The sequence below is a fragment of the Balaenoptera ricei genome, chromosome 8 (assembly GCF_028023285.1).
Source record: "Balaenoptera ricei isolate mBalRic1 chromosome 8, mBalRic1.hap2, whole genome shotgun sequence".
In the NCBI taxonomy this organism is placed as follows: domain Eukaryota; kingdom Metazoa; phylum Chordata; class Mammalia; order Artiodactyla; family Balaenopteridae; genus Balaenoptera; species Balaenoptera ricei.
The window spans coordinates 103000765-103019537 of NC_082646.1; the positions used below are offsets into that span (position 1 = coordinate 103000765).

The window sequence follows — 18773 nt, forward strand, 5'->3', positions numbered from 1 at the left end:
ACATTTTTAAGACCTCTTATTTGTTTTTGATATTGAACATTTTGGGGTTACCCACTACTGATAAATTTCCTCTTATTACTTAACTTGAATATTTGAAATCCCACATATTCACACATCCCAACATAAATGTGGTCATTGCTGCTTTTCAACACCAACAGTCAAAGCAAAGAGAGTTGCATGGACTCTTACCTATTCATCTTTTTTTTTTTTCAAATGTGTTTGTCAAATCTTATTGAAATGGAATGGACAAAATTAAAACTACGAGATAATATTTTAAAGCAATTACAGAAATGATTTTAAAACAATACTAAAACAAAAAACCACAATACTGACAGAATTGTGGTTAAAATGTTACCTCTATACAATGTTTTGGTTTTTTTCTTAACATCTTTATTGGAGCATAATTGCTTTACAATGATATGTTAGTTTCTGCTGTATAACAAAGTGAATCAGCTATACATAAACACATTTCCCCATATCTCCTCTCTCTTGCGTGTCTCTCCCACCCTCCCTACCCCACCCCTCTAGGTGGTCACAAAGCACCAAGCTGATCTCCCTGTGCTATGTGGCTGCTTCCCACTAGCCATCGGTTTTACATTTGGTAGTGTATATATGTCCATGCCACTCTCTCACTTCATCCCAACTTCCCCTTCCCTGTGTCAAGTCCATTCTCTACGTCTGCGTTTATTATTCCTGTCCTGCCCCTAGGTTCTTTAGCACCATGATTTTTTTTTTAGATTCCATATATATGTGTTAGCATATGGTATTTGTTTTTCTCTTTCTTACTTCACTCTGTATGAGTCTCTAGGTCCATCCACCTCACTACATATAACTCAATTTCATTTCTTTTTATGGCTGAGTAATAGTCCATTGTATATATGTGCCACATCTTCTTTATCCATTCATCTGTCGATGGACACTTAGGTTGCTTCCATGTCCTGGCTATTGTAAACAGAGCTGCAATGAACACTGTGGTACTCTTTTTGAATTATGGTTTCTCAGAGTATATGCCCAGTAGTGGGATTGCTGGGTCATATGGTAGTTCTATTTTTAGATTTTTAAGGAACCTCCATACTGCTCTCCATAGTGGCTGTATCAATTTACATTCCCACCAGCAGTGCAAGAGTGTGCCCTTTTCTCCACACCCTCTCCGGCATTTATTTGTAGATTTTTTGATGATGGCCATTCTGACCAGTGTGAGGTGATACCTCATTGTGGTTTTGATTTGTATTTCTCTAATGATTAGTGAGTGATGTTGAGCATCCTTTCATGTGTTTCTTGGCAATCTGTATGTCTTCTTTGGAGAAATGTCTGTTTAGGTCTTCTGCCCATTTTTGGATTGGGTTGTTTGTTTTTTTGCTATTGAGCTGCGTGAGCTGCTTGTATATTTTGGAGATTAATCCTTTGTCAGTTGCTTCATTTGCAAATATTTTCTCCCATTCTGAGGGTTGTCTTTTTGTCTTGTTTATGGTTTCCTTTGCTGTGCAAAGCTTTTAAGTTTCATTAGGTCCCATTTGTTTATTTTTGTTTTTATTTCCATTTCTCTAGGAGATGGGTCAAAAAGGATCTTGCTGTGATGTATGTCATAGAGTGTTCTGCCTATGTTTTCCTCTAAGAGTTTTATAGTTTCTGGCCTTACATATTCTTTTTTTTTTTTTTTTTGGCTGCACGGGGTATGCAGGATCTTACTTCCCCAACCAGGGATGAACCTGGGCCCTTGGCAGTGAGAGCGAAGAGTCCTAACCACTGGACCGCCAGGGACTTCCCTTACCTATTCATCTTTCCAAAGTACAGTTTAATTTTAACTTATTAGTATACTTGTTCCAGGATCTCTAACTCTCAAACTTTATTATGTAAGCTTGCTCCCTAAACCTTTCATCTCAGTAATTACAACTGTGGCCTCTAGTTTAGTTTGGCTCTTTAATTTTTTAACCACTTCCAACACCAGGAATATTTATCTATACCCAAGGATGAGAAAATTTCATCTGTGCACAACACTTTTTTAACTTATGAAGACTTTCTATCACCAAAATTCTTGGAATGAAAAGCTTTATTTATTGAATATACTATAGGGCAATAGCAGGGTCATGCAATATATTATTGATCAACTGAATTTTAAAACATATACACCTGAATCTGAGTTTTCTCCTAGTCCACTAGTTTTCCTTAAGTTCCATGTTCCACAAATAAAAATTTCCTTCTTTTAGGATTATTTTAAACCTTTGTAAAATGTCCACTTCTTTAATCATTTGAATTCCTTATAGTGTCAACTTAGAGCCATAGATCATAAAGCTGGAAGGGACAGGGCTTAGAAAACACCTGGTTTTATAAGTGAGGCAAAAAGGAAGCCCAGAGGAGGAGGGTAGATGCTTGGAGTGAAGAACAGAACAGTTTGCCAACTTTGTGAATGAGGTTACGCCTACTTAGACAAAAGTACTTATAAAAGAGAGCATTTGAAAACAGCAAGAGACCAAGATGACATTATAAAAGAAAGACGTCACTTACCAACTGCACCTGACCCAAATGTATCATCATTGAATTGATCAATCTCTTCATCTTCCTCTCCCAGGCCCTGAAATGCATCTTCATCTTCATCCAGAGGACAATCCTCCAAAGACTAAAAAAAGAGAAAAAAGAGATCAGCTATTCATGAAGTTCACAACCTCGTTCTAAAAAAATGTTTTTATCTTCCCGATCAACACAATAGCTTCATTATGACTTTTTGTGCAGATGGCATTTTTTCTATCCCCCAATTTCCCTGACACTGGAAGACTTCAGTACCTTTTCTTTCAGTTTCTCGTTCCTATTCCTTATTTAACCTCTTCCCCCAAACTTCCACTTCTCTATTTATCAGGAATCTAATAATAGCATTTCCTCATGCAACCAAGAAATGAGGCCTGCCAACTTCCTTTCCATCACTGGTTACAATAATAATGACAACTGAAAATGAACACTTTATTATTTTGCTTGAGTTCTACCCATATTTTCCAATGAAATTCTCATCTTCCCCATATTCATGTCACCTTTTCAACTATTTTATTATTCCCTTTTAAAGCTTTCTCTTCATTTTCCTTTTCCCCTTCTGTTTTCCTACAGGCCCAAACTCTGGTGATAAAGGAGAAAGCTAAGTGTTCAATCACAATTAAGTGGACTTTTGAAAAGCTGTGATGTGACAGGTTTAAGTTGTGTCTCTACTCTTACAAGTGATACCAACTTGGGCAAGTCACATCCTTTCTGATTAATTCATGAATACCCCCTGAGCATCTATTTTGTCTCAGGTTGTGTTAGCCTCTAAGCCACAATCTCTTAAGTGGTAATGCAGGGACAATACCACCTACCTCAGAAAGTTGTTGTGAGGATCAAATGAGGCAAAGATTTAGGCAAACATTGGGTATTGCTAAACAATGCTAGATATCACCAGTTTAACAACTTAGGTGTGTACTATCTTAAACATACCCCCCCCACCCCCATTTCAGTTTTCAACTGATTTATTTTCCAAGTTTTCTTTTCTTTTGGAAACTTTGCCTACTGCATCTCATCATCTCTCTCCATGTTTACATAAAGGCAGTTTGATCTTGAACCATTCCTATCAAATACCAAGTATATGTGTCCCCAGTTTTCAAAGACTCAGGATCGGAATTCCACACTCTCTCTGCAGTCACATTTCTGATACACCCTGACTGGCTACCTCTTAGCCAGGCTGTTCCCAAATGAAAGGTTAGGTCAAAGGGCCATCCTACCCATCTTAAGTCTCCCAAACTTACACAAAGCAAGCATGCAACTGCCTCCCCATCACAGGCAACTTCCAGAAGCACTCCCAAATCACAAAGATCTACTTAACCAAATCACTGCTTTTTACATTGGAAAGACTCTTAGGGGTCATCTAAACCAACCCTTTGGTTCTACAAATCCAGAAACCCTGTCCAATGATTAGGAGTCGCTAAAGGTCATAGAGCGAACCAGTGACACTGTCAGGGCTCTCGACTGTTGCTACATACCCGGACCGTCACCAAACCCACGTCCCCCTCCACTCTCCCAGAAGGAACTTCTGCTGGACACGCCCCTTCCCAACTCGGAGTCCTCTTTAGTAAACGGTCTTCGGCCCCAGTCAAAGGGCGAGTCCACGCCCCCGGGACCTGACGGTCGCCGGTTTGTAAGGGGGTGTGTATAAGTAATTGGAGGGGAGATGGTTCCGGGTCCAGGGCGGGAAACGCGTCTCTGGGCTTTCTCGAGTGACGCTTCCTCAAGAGCCACCGAGGGTGGCTGCAACGCTCTCTACTCCTCGCTCCTCCGGGGGTGGGGGAGTGGTCTGGTTAAGGCACGTAAGGGGCCCTCTCCACCCCAAAACAGAGATCAGCTCTCCTCGGTGGCAACTGATAGGACAGTCCCGCCCCCCGAAGCCAGCTCACAGCCCTCAGATTAAACCCGCGACCCCAGACCCGACGCACTCCGCTCGGTCCCGCGGGTCCCGCCGCCCGCCCCCTCCCCCCAGGAGCGCTGGACAGACGCGCGGGGGGTGAGAGAGAAAGAGGGGCGCGTGCGGGACGGAGGGAGGGAGGGAGGGGTCACTTCCGGTCGCAACAACTCACCTCGTAGCGGAACATTCTTGGGGAGGGGGGGGAGGGAGCGGGGAGGGGAATGGGGGAGGGAGGGAAGAAGCGCTGACTATCCGCGCTCCTCCGCGCGCGGGTCCTCCACCGGCTCGCGACCCCTGGCCGCCGCCGTACGCCGGAGCGTGCGTGGGAACGTGCGCAGGCGCGCCTCGGGGAGGGCGGCCGCCCCGTTCGGCGCCCGGCGGCGGCGGCTGCGCGGGGACAGATTTGGCGTCCCGCTTCCTAGTCTCCGCGGCGGGAAGGAGGTCCCATGGCGAGACACTGCGCACGCGCCGCCCGTCGGGGGGCGTCCTCGCGATCTGGACTTGTAGCTCCGCCCCTGGCTTCTCTGCGCCCGCCCGGCGCTCAGGTTCGAGTCACGAGTTTTCCGTCACCGACGGGGCGGAGAAAAGCCTTGTGATTGTCACAGGGTAAGGCTTTGAAGAGTCCCAGGATTAGCCTGGACTGGGAGAAATGGAGATTTCTAGACTGTTTTGCCAGCGTCCAACACGGTCTTCGCGGGTTTTGCTTGGCAGTCCTCACGACATACAATATGCGCCGAGTGGAGGGAAGAAAATAAAAGTTCAGGTCATTGAAAAGGGCTGAATTCGTCGCCACTTTCGGCGGCACGTCATCTGCTGAGTCGACAGCGGGTCAGTGCTGTGATTTATGTGTCTCAAAGTGATGAGGGCGATTAAAAAAAAAAAAAGCCGAATGCATGTTCCGGGAGGTTCCACCAGGGAGGTATTTTTAGGTCCCAGGCGCTCCAGGCAGGTGAAGAAGGGCAGCACAGCCATGGGCAGCAAGGTCATCGAGGCTGAGTGCGCCGCTGGGTGACACCACCTGCTTAGAGGATCAAGCCCAGAAAAACGTTTGTCCTGGGTGTAAGCCTCGGCAGCCTGCTTCCAGAAGTCTGTTTGGGAGGTATACCTCCGCTAGCGCCTTGCATGCCCTTTCGGCCCTGGAGAACTCTTTCTTTCCCCGTAAGGACTAAACTTGGACCACAAAGAATTAATTCGAAGAATTAAGGAGTGGGTTTCTCAACTCCTTTCTCCCGGTGTCTTAAAATACAGCCTCGCCTAGGAGTGGCATAAATTCCTTACATGTTAGTATGACCAGATTGATTAATCAGAGTCTGAGTAGTGGAAACTTTGGATTTGGAACTAGAAGTTATGGGTGGGAATCAGTACTTTGTCACTGGCTGTCAGATGTGGAGCAGGTTATCTAAACACGTCTGAGGCTTAATCTCTTTGTAAAATGGGTTTAATGAAACCTGCCTCACAGAGTAGTGGTTCAGTGATGATTCTAATACTACTTCTACTAATGACTGAAGTCTGCCTTATGCCAACCCTGTGAGGTAGGTACTGTTATTTTCCCTAGAGATGTGGAACCTGAGGATTAGAGATGTTAATTCATTTATCCTAAACCACCCAGTGGAAAGTGGCAACCAGTTCTCTCTGATTCCAAAAATCCAATCTCTTAATCACTGTGATGGTTTTACAAAAGCGAATGTTTGCATGGGCCAGGCCTAAAGCTTAAAGTGGAGCAGGCCAAGGATAAGATGATAATTAGTTTTCAAGCATTCATGGAACATTACGAAACTTCCTGTAGTACAGGTAACAGCACAATGACCAAAGAATTGGTGCCATGTAGGCCAAGGGTTGGCGAGTTGTGACCCACAGCCAGATCTGGCCAGCTGCCTGTTTTTGTAAGTAAAGTTTTGTTGGAATACAACCACCGTCATTTATTTGCATATTGTCTTTGGCTGCTTTAGGGCAACCAAGGCAGAGTTGTATACTTACAATGGAGGCCATTTGGCTAGCAAAGCCTGAAATATTTACTGTCTGGCCCTTTACACAAAGAGTTTGCTGATTCCTGATGTTGCAGATACTGTTTTCTGATCATTATGTTAGAGATCAGAAATTAAAAAAAAAAAAAAAAAAATTCCATGCCTCTAATTAATGGACTGCTTGAGAAAACATAATGGGAAGTAGAAAATACTTAGAACTGAATGATAAACTTATTAACATATAAAGACTTTTAGGATACAGCTAAAGCAGTTTATATAAGAAAATAGGAAAGCTTGAATATAAATGAACTATAGGAAAATTTTGAAGAAAAGATAAGGAAAGAAATAATACAGAGCAGAGAAGGAAACAGAAAACAAGGTGTCATATAGACAATCAATAAAATTACCTGTTTTTCTCATGCACCAACTGTCTTTGAAGGAGATTAATGAGAGTCCCTTTAGGTGAATAATGTATTTTTTTGAGCTGTGTAATAGGCCCATTATTAAGATGGAGAGCATACAAATTCTTTTCACAAGTAATTCTGTAGAAATAAGATACGAGGCCTCTGGAGAGTGTCCCTTGAGTGGGTGGAAGAAAAGTCTTTCCTGCGAGCCCGGGCATACGGAAAAGGCTCTTCACAGCTGAGAGAGAACATCAGTTAGTGAAAGCCACCGTGCTTTGGCATTGTCTGTCCTTTCTCCAGAGGCTGTAAATAATCCACTGTGGTATTTACAGATTCTATACATGCTTCTTTTTTTTTAGATCATGGTAAAAGAACATAAAATGTACTTTCTTGTGAGACTAGTTTCAGATGTTGTATTCATTTTCATTAAGTAATGTACAGCTCTGCAACAGTGGTTCCCAGCCTCGCCAAGAGGGCTTGTTATAACAGACTGCTGGACCCCATCCCTGGAGTTTCTGGTTCAGTAGGTCTGAAGTGGGACCTGAGAATTGCATTTATGCCAAGTTCCCAGGTGACGCTGATGCTGTTGGTTCTAGGACCTTCAAGTGCGTACCGCTGCTTTAAGATATTGTCCATGAGTGCTTGCAAAGGGTTACAGAGAGGGAGAAAAAGAGTGGTGGGCTGCCCAGAGGGTCATTTCTCATGTAGCCAACAAAGTTGTGACGGACATCCCAGAAAGCTATGGGAACTCTTGGTGCAGCAGACTTTAGACAAAAGGATTAGCAATATAATGAAAATAAAAATGTATAAGACGAAACTTGTGGTAGATTAAACAAGGCTACAAATTCTTTGTTCTCTCATCAGGAGGTGGGTTCTGGGGCTTCCCTGGTGGCGCAGTGGTTGAGAATCTGCCTGCCAATGCAGGGGACACGGGTTCGAGCCCTGGTCTGGGAAGATCCCACATGCCACGGAGCAACTGGGCCCGTGAGCCACAACTACTGAGCCTGCGCGTCTGGAGCCTGTGCTCCGCAACAAGAGAGGCCACGATAGTGAGAGGCCCGCGCACCGCGATGAAGAGTGGCCCCCGCTTGCCGCAACTGGAGAAAGCCCTCGCACAGAAACGAAGACCCAACACAGCCAAAAATAAAAATAAATAAATAAGAGGTGGGTTCTACTTCCATTATTCCTTGAATCTGGACTGGATTATGATGGCTTTGACCAATGGAGTAGGGGTCGGGGTGGGTGATGCTATGGCAGTTCTGTGTCTGGTCTTTAAGAAGATTGATGGTGTAAGTCCGTGTAAGATGTCCAGTTACCTTGCTGAAGAGATCACATGGAAAGGCCCTGAGGCTACGTGAAGAGGAAGAGGGGTCCAGCTATACCCAGCTTACCAGCCACACCAGACACGTGAATGAAGCTGTCCAGACCAGCTCAGCTAGCAACTGAATGTCATCAAGTGACCCCATTCAACACCATGGGGAGCAGGAGAATCACTCAGCTGAGCCTTTCCCAGATACCTGACCCATAACATTGTGGTATTATGATCAAATGGTTGTGGTATTATAATCAAATGGTTGTGGTATTATAATCAAATGGTTGTGGTATTATAATCAAATGGTTGTGGTTTTAAACCACAGAATTTTGGAGTAGTTTATTACTCACTAATAGGTAAGTGGGACAAGTGTGTTTAGAAAAATTGTACAAAACTGGGAAATAAGGAAAAAAGGTTTTTGTGTGCCCTTTCTATGTTATAACAAGAACGTTGTCTAACGAGCCTGCTTCAGGATAATTTGAAGTTCTAGGGGAGGCAACTTTATTTGACTTAGTATTTACTATTAGTGAGGTACCAGACTCAGTGAAGTTAGATGTTAATTTGTAGAAGATTGCTAAATTGCAAATTAATTTTGTCCAGTTGAGATGATTTCATTTTGATAGAAAAGATAATCCCACAGGGGACAGTTTTATTGCCTTGCCGGATATTAACTGGTATGATATTTAACATTTGAGTCTTACTTCAGTATTCTTTTTTTTTTTTTAAATAAATTTATTTATTTATTTATTTATTTATTTATTTTTGGCTGAGTTGGGTCTTTGTTGCTGCGTGCGGGCTTTTCTCTAGTTGTGGCGAGCGGGGGCTACTCTTCGTTGCGGTGCTCAGTCTTCTCATTGCGGTGGCTTCTCTTGTTGCGGAGCACGGGCTCTAGGCGTGTGGGCTTCAGTAGTTGTGGCTCGCGGGCTCTAGAGCACAGGCTCAGTAGTTGTGGTGCACGGGCTTAGCTGCTCCACGGCATGTGGGATCTTCCCGGACCAGGGCTCGAACCTGTGTCCCCTGCATTGGCAGGCGGATTCTTAACCACTGCACCACCGGGGAAGCCCACTCCAGCATTCTTCTCCACACTAGTTATAGTTCATAGTTTCTTATATCTCTTTTGAATCAGCCTTAACATCCTGCCGGTTCTGTCATTAACAAGATAAATAAATGGCCCGTGCTCATGCTGGTTCACAAACTGGCCCCCCATACATAGAGGGCAAGGAGAGACTGAAGAAAGAGGCAGCCACTCCAGATTGGTAGGTGGTAGGAAGTACCTACAGAGCAAGAGAACTTACACACGGACTTGTCTTGGACAGCCGCAAGCAAGTAGGTCTCCTTACCCGCCTGCCAGAATCTTAAAAGTTTATGTGGAGCCCAGAACAGGGCCAGTCACGTTTACCATCCAGGTGGTCTCAACAACATCCTACTCTCTTGTCCTTGAAAATAGCTCCCACTGTGGGAATGGTGGGCAAAGTGTACATTACAAGGACAGAGGAGGGGGTGTGGAGTGTCCAATTGCCAGGGTCCAGCTCATGGCTCCATGGATGATCATGTCCTTTTTTTAATTTTTTATTTATTTATTTATTTATTTGTTTATCTTTTCTTTCTTTCTTTTCTTTTTTTTTTTTTTGGCTGCCTCGGGTCTTAGTTATGGCCCTTGGGATCTTCGCTGAGGCATGCGGGATCTTTCATTGTGGTGTGCGGGTTTTCTCTCTCTAGTTGTGGCATGGACTCCAGGGCGCATGGGCTCTGTAGTTTGCGGCGGGCTCTCTTGTTGAGGTGCGCGAGCTCAGTAGTTGCAGCATATGGAGCTAGTTTCCCCTCAGCATGTGGGATCTTAGTTCCCCGACCAGGGATTGAACCCTCGTCCCCTGCATTGGAAGGTGGATTCTTTACCACTGGACCACCAGGGAAGTCCCGATCATGTCCTTTCAATGACAGCCTCCAACAGCTAATAATATATTTTAGACTCTATTATGTAAAAAGTTGAGAATCTGTTGTGTAAAATGTCTTGAGCAGGATGGGGGTAGTTTATTAGGTATGAGTTAAGTGCTGAATGGTAGTATATTAGTTTACTATTGCTACTGTAACAAATTACCACAAACTTAGTGGGTTAAAACAACACAAATTTATTCTCTTATAGTTCTGGAGGTCAGAATCCAAAATGGGTTCTAGTACTGTGTTCCTTAGGGAAGCACTAGGCGAGAATCTGTTTTCTTTCTTTTTTTTAGTTTCTAGAGGTTGCTTCCATTCCTTGGCTTATGGCCTCATCCTCCATCTTCAAAGCCAGCAGCATAGCATCTCCCAAGCTCTCCCTCTCTCACCCTCCTTCTGTTGTCACATTTTTCTCTCCTATCCTCCTTCCTCCTTCTTATAAATAATCTGTGATAACAGTGGGGGCAACTGCATAATCCAGGATAATCTCCTCATCTCAGGACCCTTATCTCATCTGCAAAGTCCCTTTTACCATATAAAGGAACATACAGTTTCTGGGGATTAGGACTTGGGGGACCATTTTTCAGCCTATCACATGTGGTATGTGGTAACCATTGGGGGTATCCAAAATGATTTTTGATAGTATAATGAGAAAACATTTTAAAGTTTAAGTGTTTGTTTTGTATACTTTTTTTTTTTTTTTTTGGCTGTACTGTGTGGCATGTGGGATCTTAGTTCCCAAACCAGGGATGGAACCCACGCCCCTACAGTGGAAGTGCAGAGTCTTAACCACTGGACTGCCAGGGACATCCCTATACTATTTAAAGGTGAAAAAAGATTTACTAGGTGAAACTATGAAGGGCCATTAAAAGGAGAATCAAGAAGGAGTGAGAGGGCTTCCCTGTTGGCGCAGTGGTTAAGAATCCGTCTGCCAATGCAGGGGACAAAGGTTCGAGTCCTGGTCCGGGAAGATCCCACATGCCGCGGAACAACTAAGCCCGTGCGCCACAACTACTGAGCCTGCGCTCTAGAGCCCGCGAGCCACAACTACTGAGGCCGCATGCCGCAACTACTGAAGCCTGCGTGCCCTACAGCCCATGATCCGCAACAAGAGAAGCCACCGCAATGGGAAGCCCGCGCACTGCAACGAAGAGTAGACCCCGCTCGCCTCAACTAGAAAAAGTCCGCATGCAGCAACAAAGACCCAACACAGCCAAAAATAAATAAATAAATTTTAAAAAATCATATTAAAAAGCTGTTAATGAGATTTAAAAAAAAAAAACGAATGAGTAAGAGAACATGCAGGCCCCCCACTCCTGCCATGGATCCCAGAAGGGGCAGCTCCGTGCTGACCAGGCCTTGACAGTAAGAACAGGTTGTAGGGACATCTCTCCTGTATGAGTATGTGATTGGATGTCAGTTAGAGGTGAGGAAATACGATGGTTTGTTGGGTTAGATCATGGCATTGGAAGATAAGAGCAGAAAGCCAGTTTTGTTGCACATTTTTCTATTACTGAACTGGTGAGAGAACGGGGAGCTTACAGCGCCATTGCCCCCCTTATTTCCTTTTGACTCTCTGAGCATTGCAGAGCGGGGGTGGGGGCATTGGGAGCTATTCCCCTCATCATTTACACAGTCTGGGAAAGGGATGATGATGATGATGATAGTGATAATTTTTGGCTGTGCAGCTTGTGGTATCTTAGTTCCCTGACCAGGGATTGAACCCAGGTCCTCAGCAGTGAAAGCACCAGGTCCTAACCCCTGGACTGCCAGGGAATTCCCAGAAACTATTTCTTTTTTTTTTTTTTTTGCACATAATATGGAATACTTTTATTCACATGGAAATGGAAAAAAACTAGGAATAAATATTAAGTAATTAAAAATTGCTATTTTTAATTACGAATAAAAATTTAATGATAGCATCAAGGAAGCTAGGATATCAATGAAAATGTTTTCAACCAGTGATACTTTGTTTCTTTCCATTAATTCTCCAAGTACTACTTTCCTTTTCTTTTTTTCTTTTTCGGGTTTACTTTTTTTTTTTTTAGATCTTTATTGGAGTATAATTGCTTCACAATACTGTGTTAGTTTCTGTTGTACAACAAAGTGAATCAGTCATATGCGTACGTATGTCCCCATATCCCCTCCCTCTTGAGCCTCCCTCCCACCCTCCCTATCCTACCCCTCCAGGTCATCGCAAAGCACCGAGCTGATCTCCCTGTGCTATGCAGCTGCTTCCCACTAGCTATCTATTTTACATTCAGTAGTGTATATGTGTCGATGCTACTCTCACTTCCCCCCACCTTCCCCCTGCCCCACCACCCCGTGTCCTCAAGTCCATTCTCTATGTCTGTGTCTTTATTCCTGCCCTGCCACTAGGTTTATCAGTACCTTTTTTTTTTTTTTTTTTAGATTCCATATATATGTGTTAGCATACAGTATTTGTTTTTCTCTTTCTGACTTACTTCACTGTGTATGACGGGCCATCCACCTCACTACAAATAACTCAGTTTTGTTTCTTTTTATGGCTGAGTAATATTCCATTGTATATATGTGCCATCTGTTGATGGACATTTAGGTTGCTTCCATGTCTTGGCTATTGTAAATAGTGCTGCAGTGAACATTGGGGTGCATGTGTCTTTTTGAATTATGGTTTTCTCAGGGTATATGCCCAGTAGTGGGATTGCTGGGTCATATGGTAGTTCTATTTTTAGTTTTTTAAGGAACCTCCGTACTGTTCTCCATCATGACTGTATCAATTTACATTCCCACCAACAGTGCAGGAGGGTTCGCTTTTCACCACACCCTTTCCAGCATTTATTGTTTGTAGCTTTTTTTTTTTAAAGAAAACAAAATGTTCCTTTGTTAAATTTAATTGAACATTATCCAAAAAATCACTTTTCCAAGGAGAGCAATCTGAGATTTTCTCATTGACAGTTAAACAATGCTTTACCACATAACTAGAGTTGAGAAAATAATAAATTATGCCATATGTTCTTATCTAGATCATGCCCCAAAGGCCTAGAGAATGGGCATGGTGTAATAAATCTAAACAAATTAAGTAAATGTTTTGCACTTGTAACTCTGTTACCTTTTAGCAAAAAATATGAATTACTGCCAGGGGAGCCACAAAATTAAAGGGACCCTGTAAACAAAAGAACAGAAGACTGTCTGCATCTTCACACCAAATTAACAGAACACCAGACAAGTTACAACAGATTATTCAGTTTATCAAAACAGACAGCTAACTCACTGGAGTTTAAATGCATGGACTATATATAAAAATATATTTAAATATAATCTTATTTTGATTATTAATGGAAAAAGACAAAAAAACTTCTTCAGTTTCTCAAGAAATGAATATATTTTTAAGAGCAAGATGTAAAAAACCTTCAATATTCCCTTCTAAACTTATTTCAGATTCTGCTTGTGCCTACAAACCCCAATATCCATGTTACTTCTCCCTGTAATCATCTGACTATACACCAGCACGTGTACCTGAGCCTCGGCTATGTGTCCCACACTTTTTTTTTTTTTTAATTTTTAAATTTTATTTTATTTACTTTTTTATACATTTCTTATTAGTCATCACTTTATACACATCAGTGTATACATGTCAATCCCAATCAATTTCCCAATTCATCACACCACCATCCCCACCCCCCCGCGGCTTTCCCCCTTGGTGTCCATACGTTTGTTCTCTACATCTCTGTCTCAACTTCTGCCCTGCAAACTGGTTCATCTGTACCATTTTTCTAGGGTCCACATACATGTGTTAATATACGATATTTGTTTTTCTCTTTCTGACTTACTTCACTCTGTATGACAGTCTCTAGATCCATCCACGTCTCAACAAATGACCCAATTTCGTTCCTTTTTATGGCTGAGTAATATTCCATTGTATATATGTACCACATCTTCTTTATCCATTCGTCCGTGGATGGGCATTTAGGTTGCTTCCATGACCTAACTACTGTAAATAGTGCTGCAATGAACATTGGGGTGCATGTGTCTTTTTGAATTATGGTTTTCTCTGGGTATATGCCCAGTAGTGGGATTGCTGGGTCATATGGTAATTCTATTTTTAGTTTTTTAAGGAACCTCCATACTGTTCTCCATAGTGGCTGTATCAATTTACATTCCCACCAACAGTGCAAGAGGGTTCCCTTTTCTCCAGCATTTGTTGTTTGTAGATTTTCTGATGATGCCCTTTCTAACTGGTGTGAGGTGGTACCTCATTGTAGTTTTGATTTGCATTTCTCTCATAATTAGTGATGTTGAGCAGCTTTTCACGTGCTTCTTGGCAATCTGTATGTTTTCTTCGGAGAAATGTCTATTTAGGTCTTCTGACCATTTTTGGATTGGGTTGTTTGTTTCTTTAATATTGAGCTGCATTAGCTGTTTATATGTTTTGGAGATTAATCCTTTGTCCGTTGATTCATTTGCAAATATTTTCTCCCATTCTGAGGGTTGTCTTTTCGTCTCGTTTATGGTTTCCTTTGCTGTGCAAAAGCTTTGAAGTTTCATTAGGTCCCATTTGTTTATTTTTGTTTTTATTTCCGTTACTCTAGGAGGTGGATCAAAAAAGATCTTGCTGTGATTGATGTCAAAGAGTGTTCTTCCTATGTTTTCCTCTAAGAGTTTTATAGTGTCTGGTCTTACATTTAGGTCTCTAATCCATTTTGAGTTTATTTTTGTGTTTGGTGTTAGGGAGTGTTCTAATTTCATTCTTTTACATGTAGCTGTCCAGTTTTCCCAGCACCACTTATTGAAGAGACTGTCTTTTCTCCATAGTATGTCCTTGCCTCCTTTGTCATAGATTAGTTGACCATAGGTGTGTGGGTTTATCTCTGGGCTTTCTATCTTGTTCCATTGATCTATGTTTCTGTTTTTGTGCCAGAACCATATTGTCTTGATTACTGTAGCTTTGTAGTGTAGTCTGAAGTCAGGGAGTCTGATTCCTCCAGCTCCGTTTTTTTCCCTCAAGACTGCTTTGGCTATTCGGGGTCTTTTGTGTCTCCATACAAATTTTAAGATTTTTTTGTTCTAGTTCCGTAAAAAATGCCATTGGTAATTTGATAGGGATGGCTTTGAATCTGTAGATTGCTTTGGGTAGTATAGTCATTTTCAGAATATTGATTCTTCCAATGCAAGAACATGGTATATCTCTCCATCTGTTGGTATCATCTTTAATTTCTTTCATCAGTGTCTTAGAGCTTTCTAAATACAGGTCTTTTGTCTCCCTAGGTAGGTTTATTCCTCGGTATTTTATTCTTTTTGTTGCAATGGTAAATGGGAGTGTTTCCTTAATTTCTCTTTCAGAATTTTCATCATTAGTGTACAGGAATGCAAGAGATTTCTGTGCATTAATTTTGTATCCTACAGCTTTACCAAATTCATTGATTAGCTCTAGTAGTTTTCTGGTGGCACTTTTAGGATTCTCTATGTATAGTATCATGTCCTCTGCAAACAGTGACAGTTTTACTTCTTCTTTTCCAATTTGTATTCCTTTTATTTCTTTTTCTTCTCTGATTGCCGTGGCTAGGACTTCCAAAACTATGTTGAATAATAGTGGTGAGAGTGGACATCCTTGTCTTTTTCCTGATCTTAGAGGAAATGCTTTCAGTTTTTCACCATTGAAAATGATGTTTGCTGTGAGTTTGTTGTATATGGCCTTTATTATGTTGAGGTAGGTTTCCTCTATTCCCACTTTCTGGAGAGTTTTTATCATAAATGGGTGTTGAATTTTGTCAAAAGCTTTTTCTGCATCTATTGAGAGGATCATATGGTTTTTCTTCTTCAATTTGTTAATATGGTGTATCACACTGATTGATTTGCATATATTGAAGAATCCTTGCATCCCTGGGATAAATCCCACTTGATCATCGTGTATGATCCTTTTAATGTGTTGTTGGATTCTGTTTGCTGGTATTTTGTTGAGGATTTTTGCATCTATATTCATCAGTGATATTGGTCTGTAATTTTCTTTTTTTATAGTATCTTTGTCTGGTTTTGGTATCAGGGTGATGGTGGCCTCATAGAATGAGTTTGGGAGTGTTTCTTCCTCTGCAATTTTTTGGAAGAGTTTGAGAAGGATGGGTGTTAGCTCTTCTCTGAATGTTTGATAGAATTCACCTGTGAAGCCATCTGGTCCTGGACTTTTTTTTTTTTTTTTTTAATATTTTATTTATTTATTTATTTATTTATGGCTGTGTTGGGTCTTGGTCTCTGCGCGAGGGCTTCCTCCAGCTGCGGCAAGCGGGGGCCACCCCCCATCGTGGTGCGCGGGCCTCTCACCATCGCGGCCTCTCCCGTTGCGGAGCACAGGCTCCAGACGCGCAGGCTCAGCAATTGTGGCTCACGGGCCCAGTCGCTCCGCGGCACGTGGGATCCTCCCAGACCAGGGCTCGAACCCGTGTCCCCTGCACTGGCAGGCAGACCCCCAACCACTGCGCCACCAGGGAAGCCCGGTCCTGGACTTTTGTTTGTTGGAATATTTCAAGTCACAGTTTCAATTTCATTACTTGTGATTGGTCTGTTCATATTTTCTATTTCTTCCTCGTTCAGTCTTGGAAGGTTATACCTTTCCAAGAATTTGTGCATTTCTTCCAGGTTGTCCATTTTATTGGCATAGAGTTGCTTGTAGTAGTCTCTTAGGATGCTTTGTATTTCTGCGGTGTCTGTTGTAGCTTCTCCTTTTTCATTTCTAATTTTATTGATTTGAGTCCTCTCCCTCTTTTTCTTGATGAGTCTGGCTAATGGTTTATCAATTTTGTTTATCTTCTCAAAGAACCAGCTTTTAGTTTTATTGATCTTGGCTATTGTTTTCTTTGTTTCTATTTCATTTGTTTCTGCTCTGATCTTTATGATTTCTTTCCTTCTGTTAACTTTGGATTTTGTTTGTTCTTCTTTCTCTAGTTCCTTCAGGTGTAAGGTTAGATTTTTTTTTGAGATTTTTTTGTTTCTTAAGGTAGGCTTGTATAGCTATAAACTTCCCTATTAGAACTGCTTTTGCTGCATCCCATAGGTTTTGGATCATCGTGTTTTCATTGTCATTTGACTCTAGGTATTTTTTGATTTCCTCTTTGATTTCTTTAGTGATCTCTTGGTTATTTAGTAACATATTGTTTAGCCTCCATGTGTTTGTGTTTTTTACATTTTTTTCCCTGTAATTTATTTCTTATCTCATAGCGTTGTGGTCAGAAAAGATGCTTGATATGATTTCAATTTTCTTAAATTTACTGAGGCTTGATTTGTGACCCAAGATGTGATCTGTCCTGGAGAATGTTCCATGCGCACTTGAGAAGAAAGTGTAATTTGCTGTTTTTGGATGGAATGTCCTATAAATATCAATTAAATCTATCTGGTCTATTGTGTTATTTAAAGCTTCTGTTTCCTTATTTATTTTCAGTTTGGATGATCTGTCCATTGGTGTAAGTGAGGTGTTAAAGTCCCCCACTATTATTGTGTTACTGTCGATTTCCTCTTTTATAGCTGTTAGCAGCTGCCTTACGTATTGAGGTGCTCCTATGTTGGGTGCATATATATTTATAATTGTTATATCTTCTTCTTGGATTGATCCCTTGATCATTATGTAGTGTCCTTCCTTGTCTCTTGTAACATTCTTTATTTTAAAGTCTATTTTATCTGATATGAGTATAGCTACTCCAGCTTTCTTTTGATTTCCATGTGCATGGAATATCTTTTTCCATCCCCTGACTTTCAGTCTGTATGTGTCCCTAGGTCTGAAGTGGGTCTCTTGTAGATAGCATATATATGGGTCTTTTTTTTTTTTGTATCCATTCAGCGAACCTGTGTCTTTTGGTTGGAGCATTTAATCCATTCACATTTAAGGTAATTATTGATATTTATGTTCCTATGACCATTTTCTTAATTGTTTTGGGTTTGTTTTTGTAGGTCCTTTTCTTCTCTTGTGTTTCCCACTTAGAGAAGTTCCTTTAGCATTTGTTGTAGAGCTGGTTTGGTGGTGCTGAATTCTCTTAGTTTTTGCTTGTCTGTAAAGCTTTTGATTTCTCCATCGAATGTGAATGAGATCCTTGCCGGGTAGAGTGATCTTGATTGTAGGTTCTTCCCTTTCATCACTTTAAGTATATCATGCCACTCCCTTCTGGCTTGTAGAGTTTCTGCTGAGAAATCAGCTGTTAACCTTCTGGGAGTTCCCTTGTATGTTATGTGTCGTTTTTCCCTTGCTGCTTTCAGTAATTTTTCTTTGTCTTATTTTTTGCCAGTTTGATTACTATGTGTCTCGGTGTGTTTCTTCTTGGGTTTAACCTGTATGGGACTCGCTGCGCTTCCTGGACTTGGGTGGCTATTTCCTTTCCCATGTTAGGGAAGTTTTCGACTATAATCTCTTCAAATATTTTCTTGGGTCCTTTCTCTCTCTCTTCTTCTGGGACCCCTATAATGCGAATGTTGTTGCGTTTAACGTTGTCCCAGAGGTTCTTAGGCTGTCTTCATTTCTTTTCATTCTTTTTTATTTATTCTGTTCCTCCGCAGTGAATTCCACCATTCTGTCTTCCAAGTCACTTATCCGTTCTTCTGCCTCAGTTATTCTGCTATTGATTTCTTCTAGTGTAGTTTTCATTTCAGTTATTGTATTGTTCATCTCTGTTTGTTTGTTCTTTAATTCTTCTAGGTCTTTGTTCAACATTTCTTGCATCGTCTCGATCTTTGCCTCCATTCTTTTTCCGAGGTCCTGGATCATCTTCACTATCAGTATT

The 18773-nt window shown here is 41.7% G+C and overlaps 1 protein-coding gene and 1 pseudogene across 4 annotated transcripts in view; one reads left to right on the forward strand and one right to left on the reverse strand.

Moving 5' to 3' along the window:
• The window catches only part of PATL1 (PAT1 homolog 1, processing body mRNA decay factor), a 35864-nt gene extending 31048 nt beyond the window's left edge, over nucleotides 1-4816 (reverse strand). Inside the window, exons 1-2 of one of the 4 annotated variants that reach the window (XM_059931662.1) lie at nucleotides 4590-4816; nucleotides 2506-2617 (exon numbers count right to left, since the gene is read on the reverse strand). In XM_059931662.1, coding sequence (XP_059787645.1) covers nucleotides 2506-2617; nucleotides 4590-4604 — 127 coding nt within the window. In that variant the 5' untranslated portion in view covers nucleotides 4605-4816. Of the gene's footprint in view, nucleotides 1-2505; nucleotides 2618-3998; nucleotides 4018-4589 lie in introns of those variants that run through there. The other 3 variants (XM_059931660.1, XM_059931659.1, XM_059931663.1) reach the window with 3 other exon arrangements.
• Nucleotides 4777-18773, forward strand: part of LOC132370834 (olfactory receptor 10V1-like) — an 81275-nt pseudogene continuing 67278 nt past the window's right edge.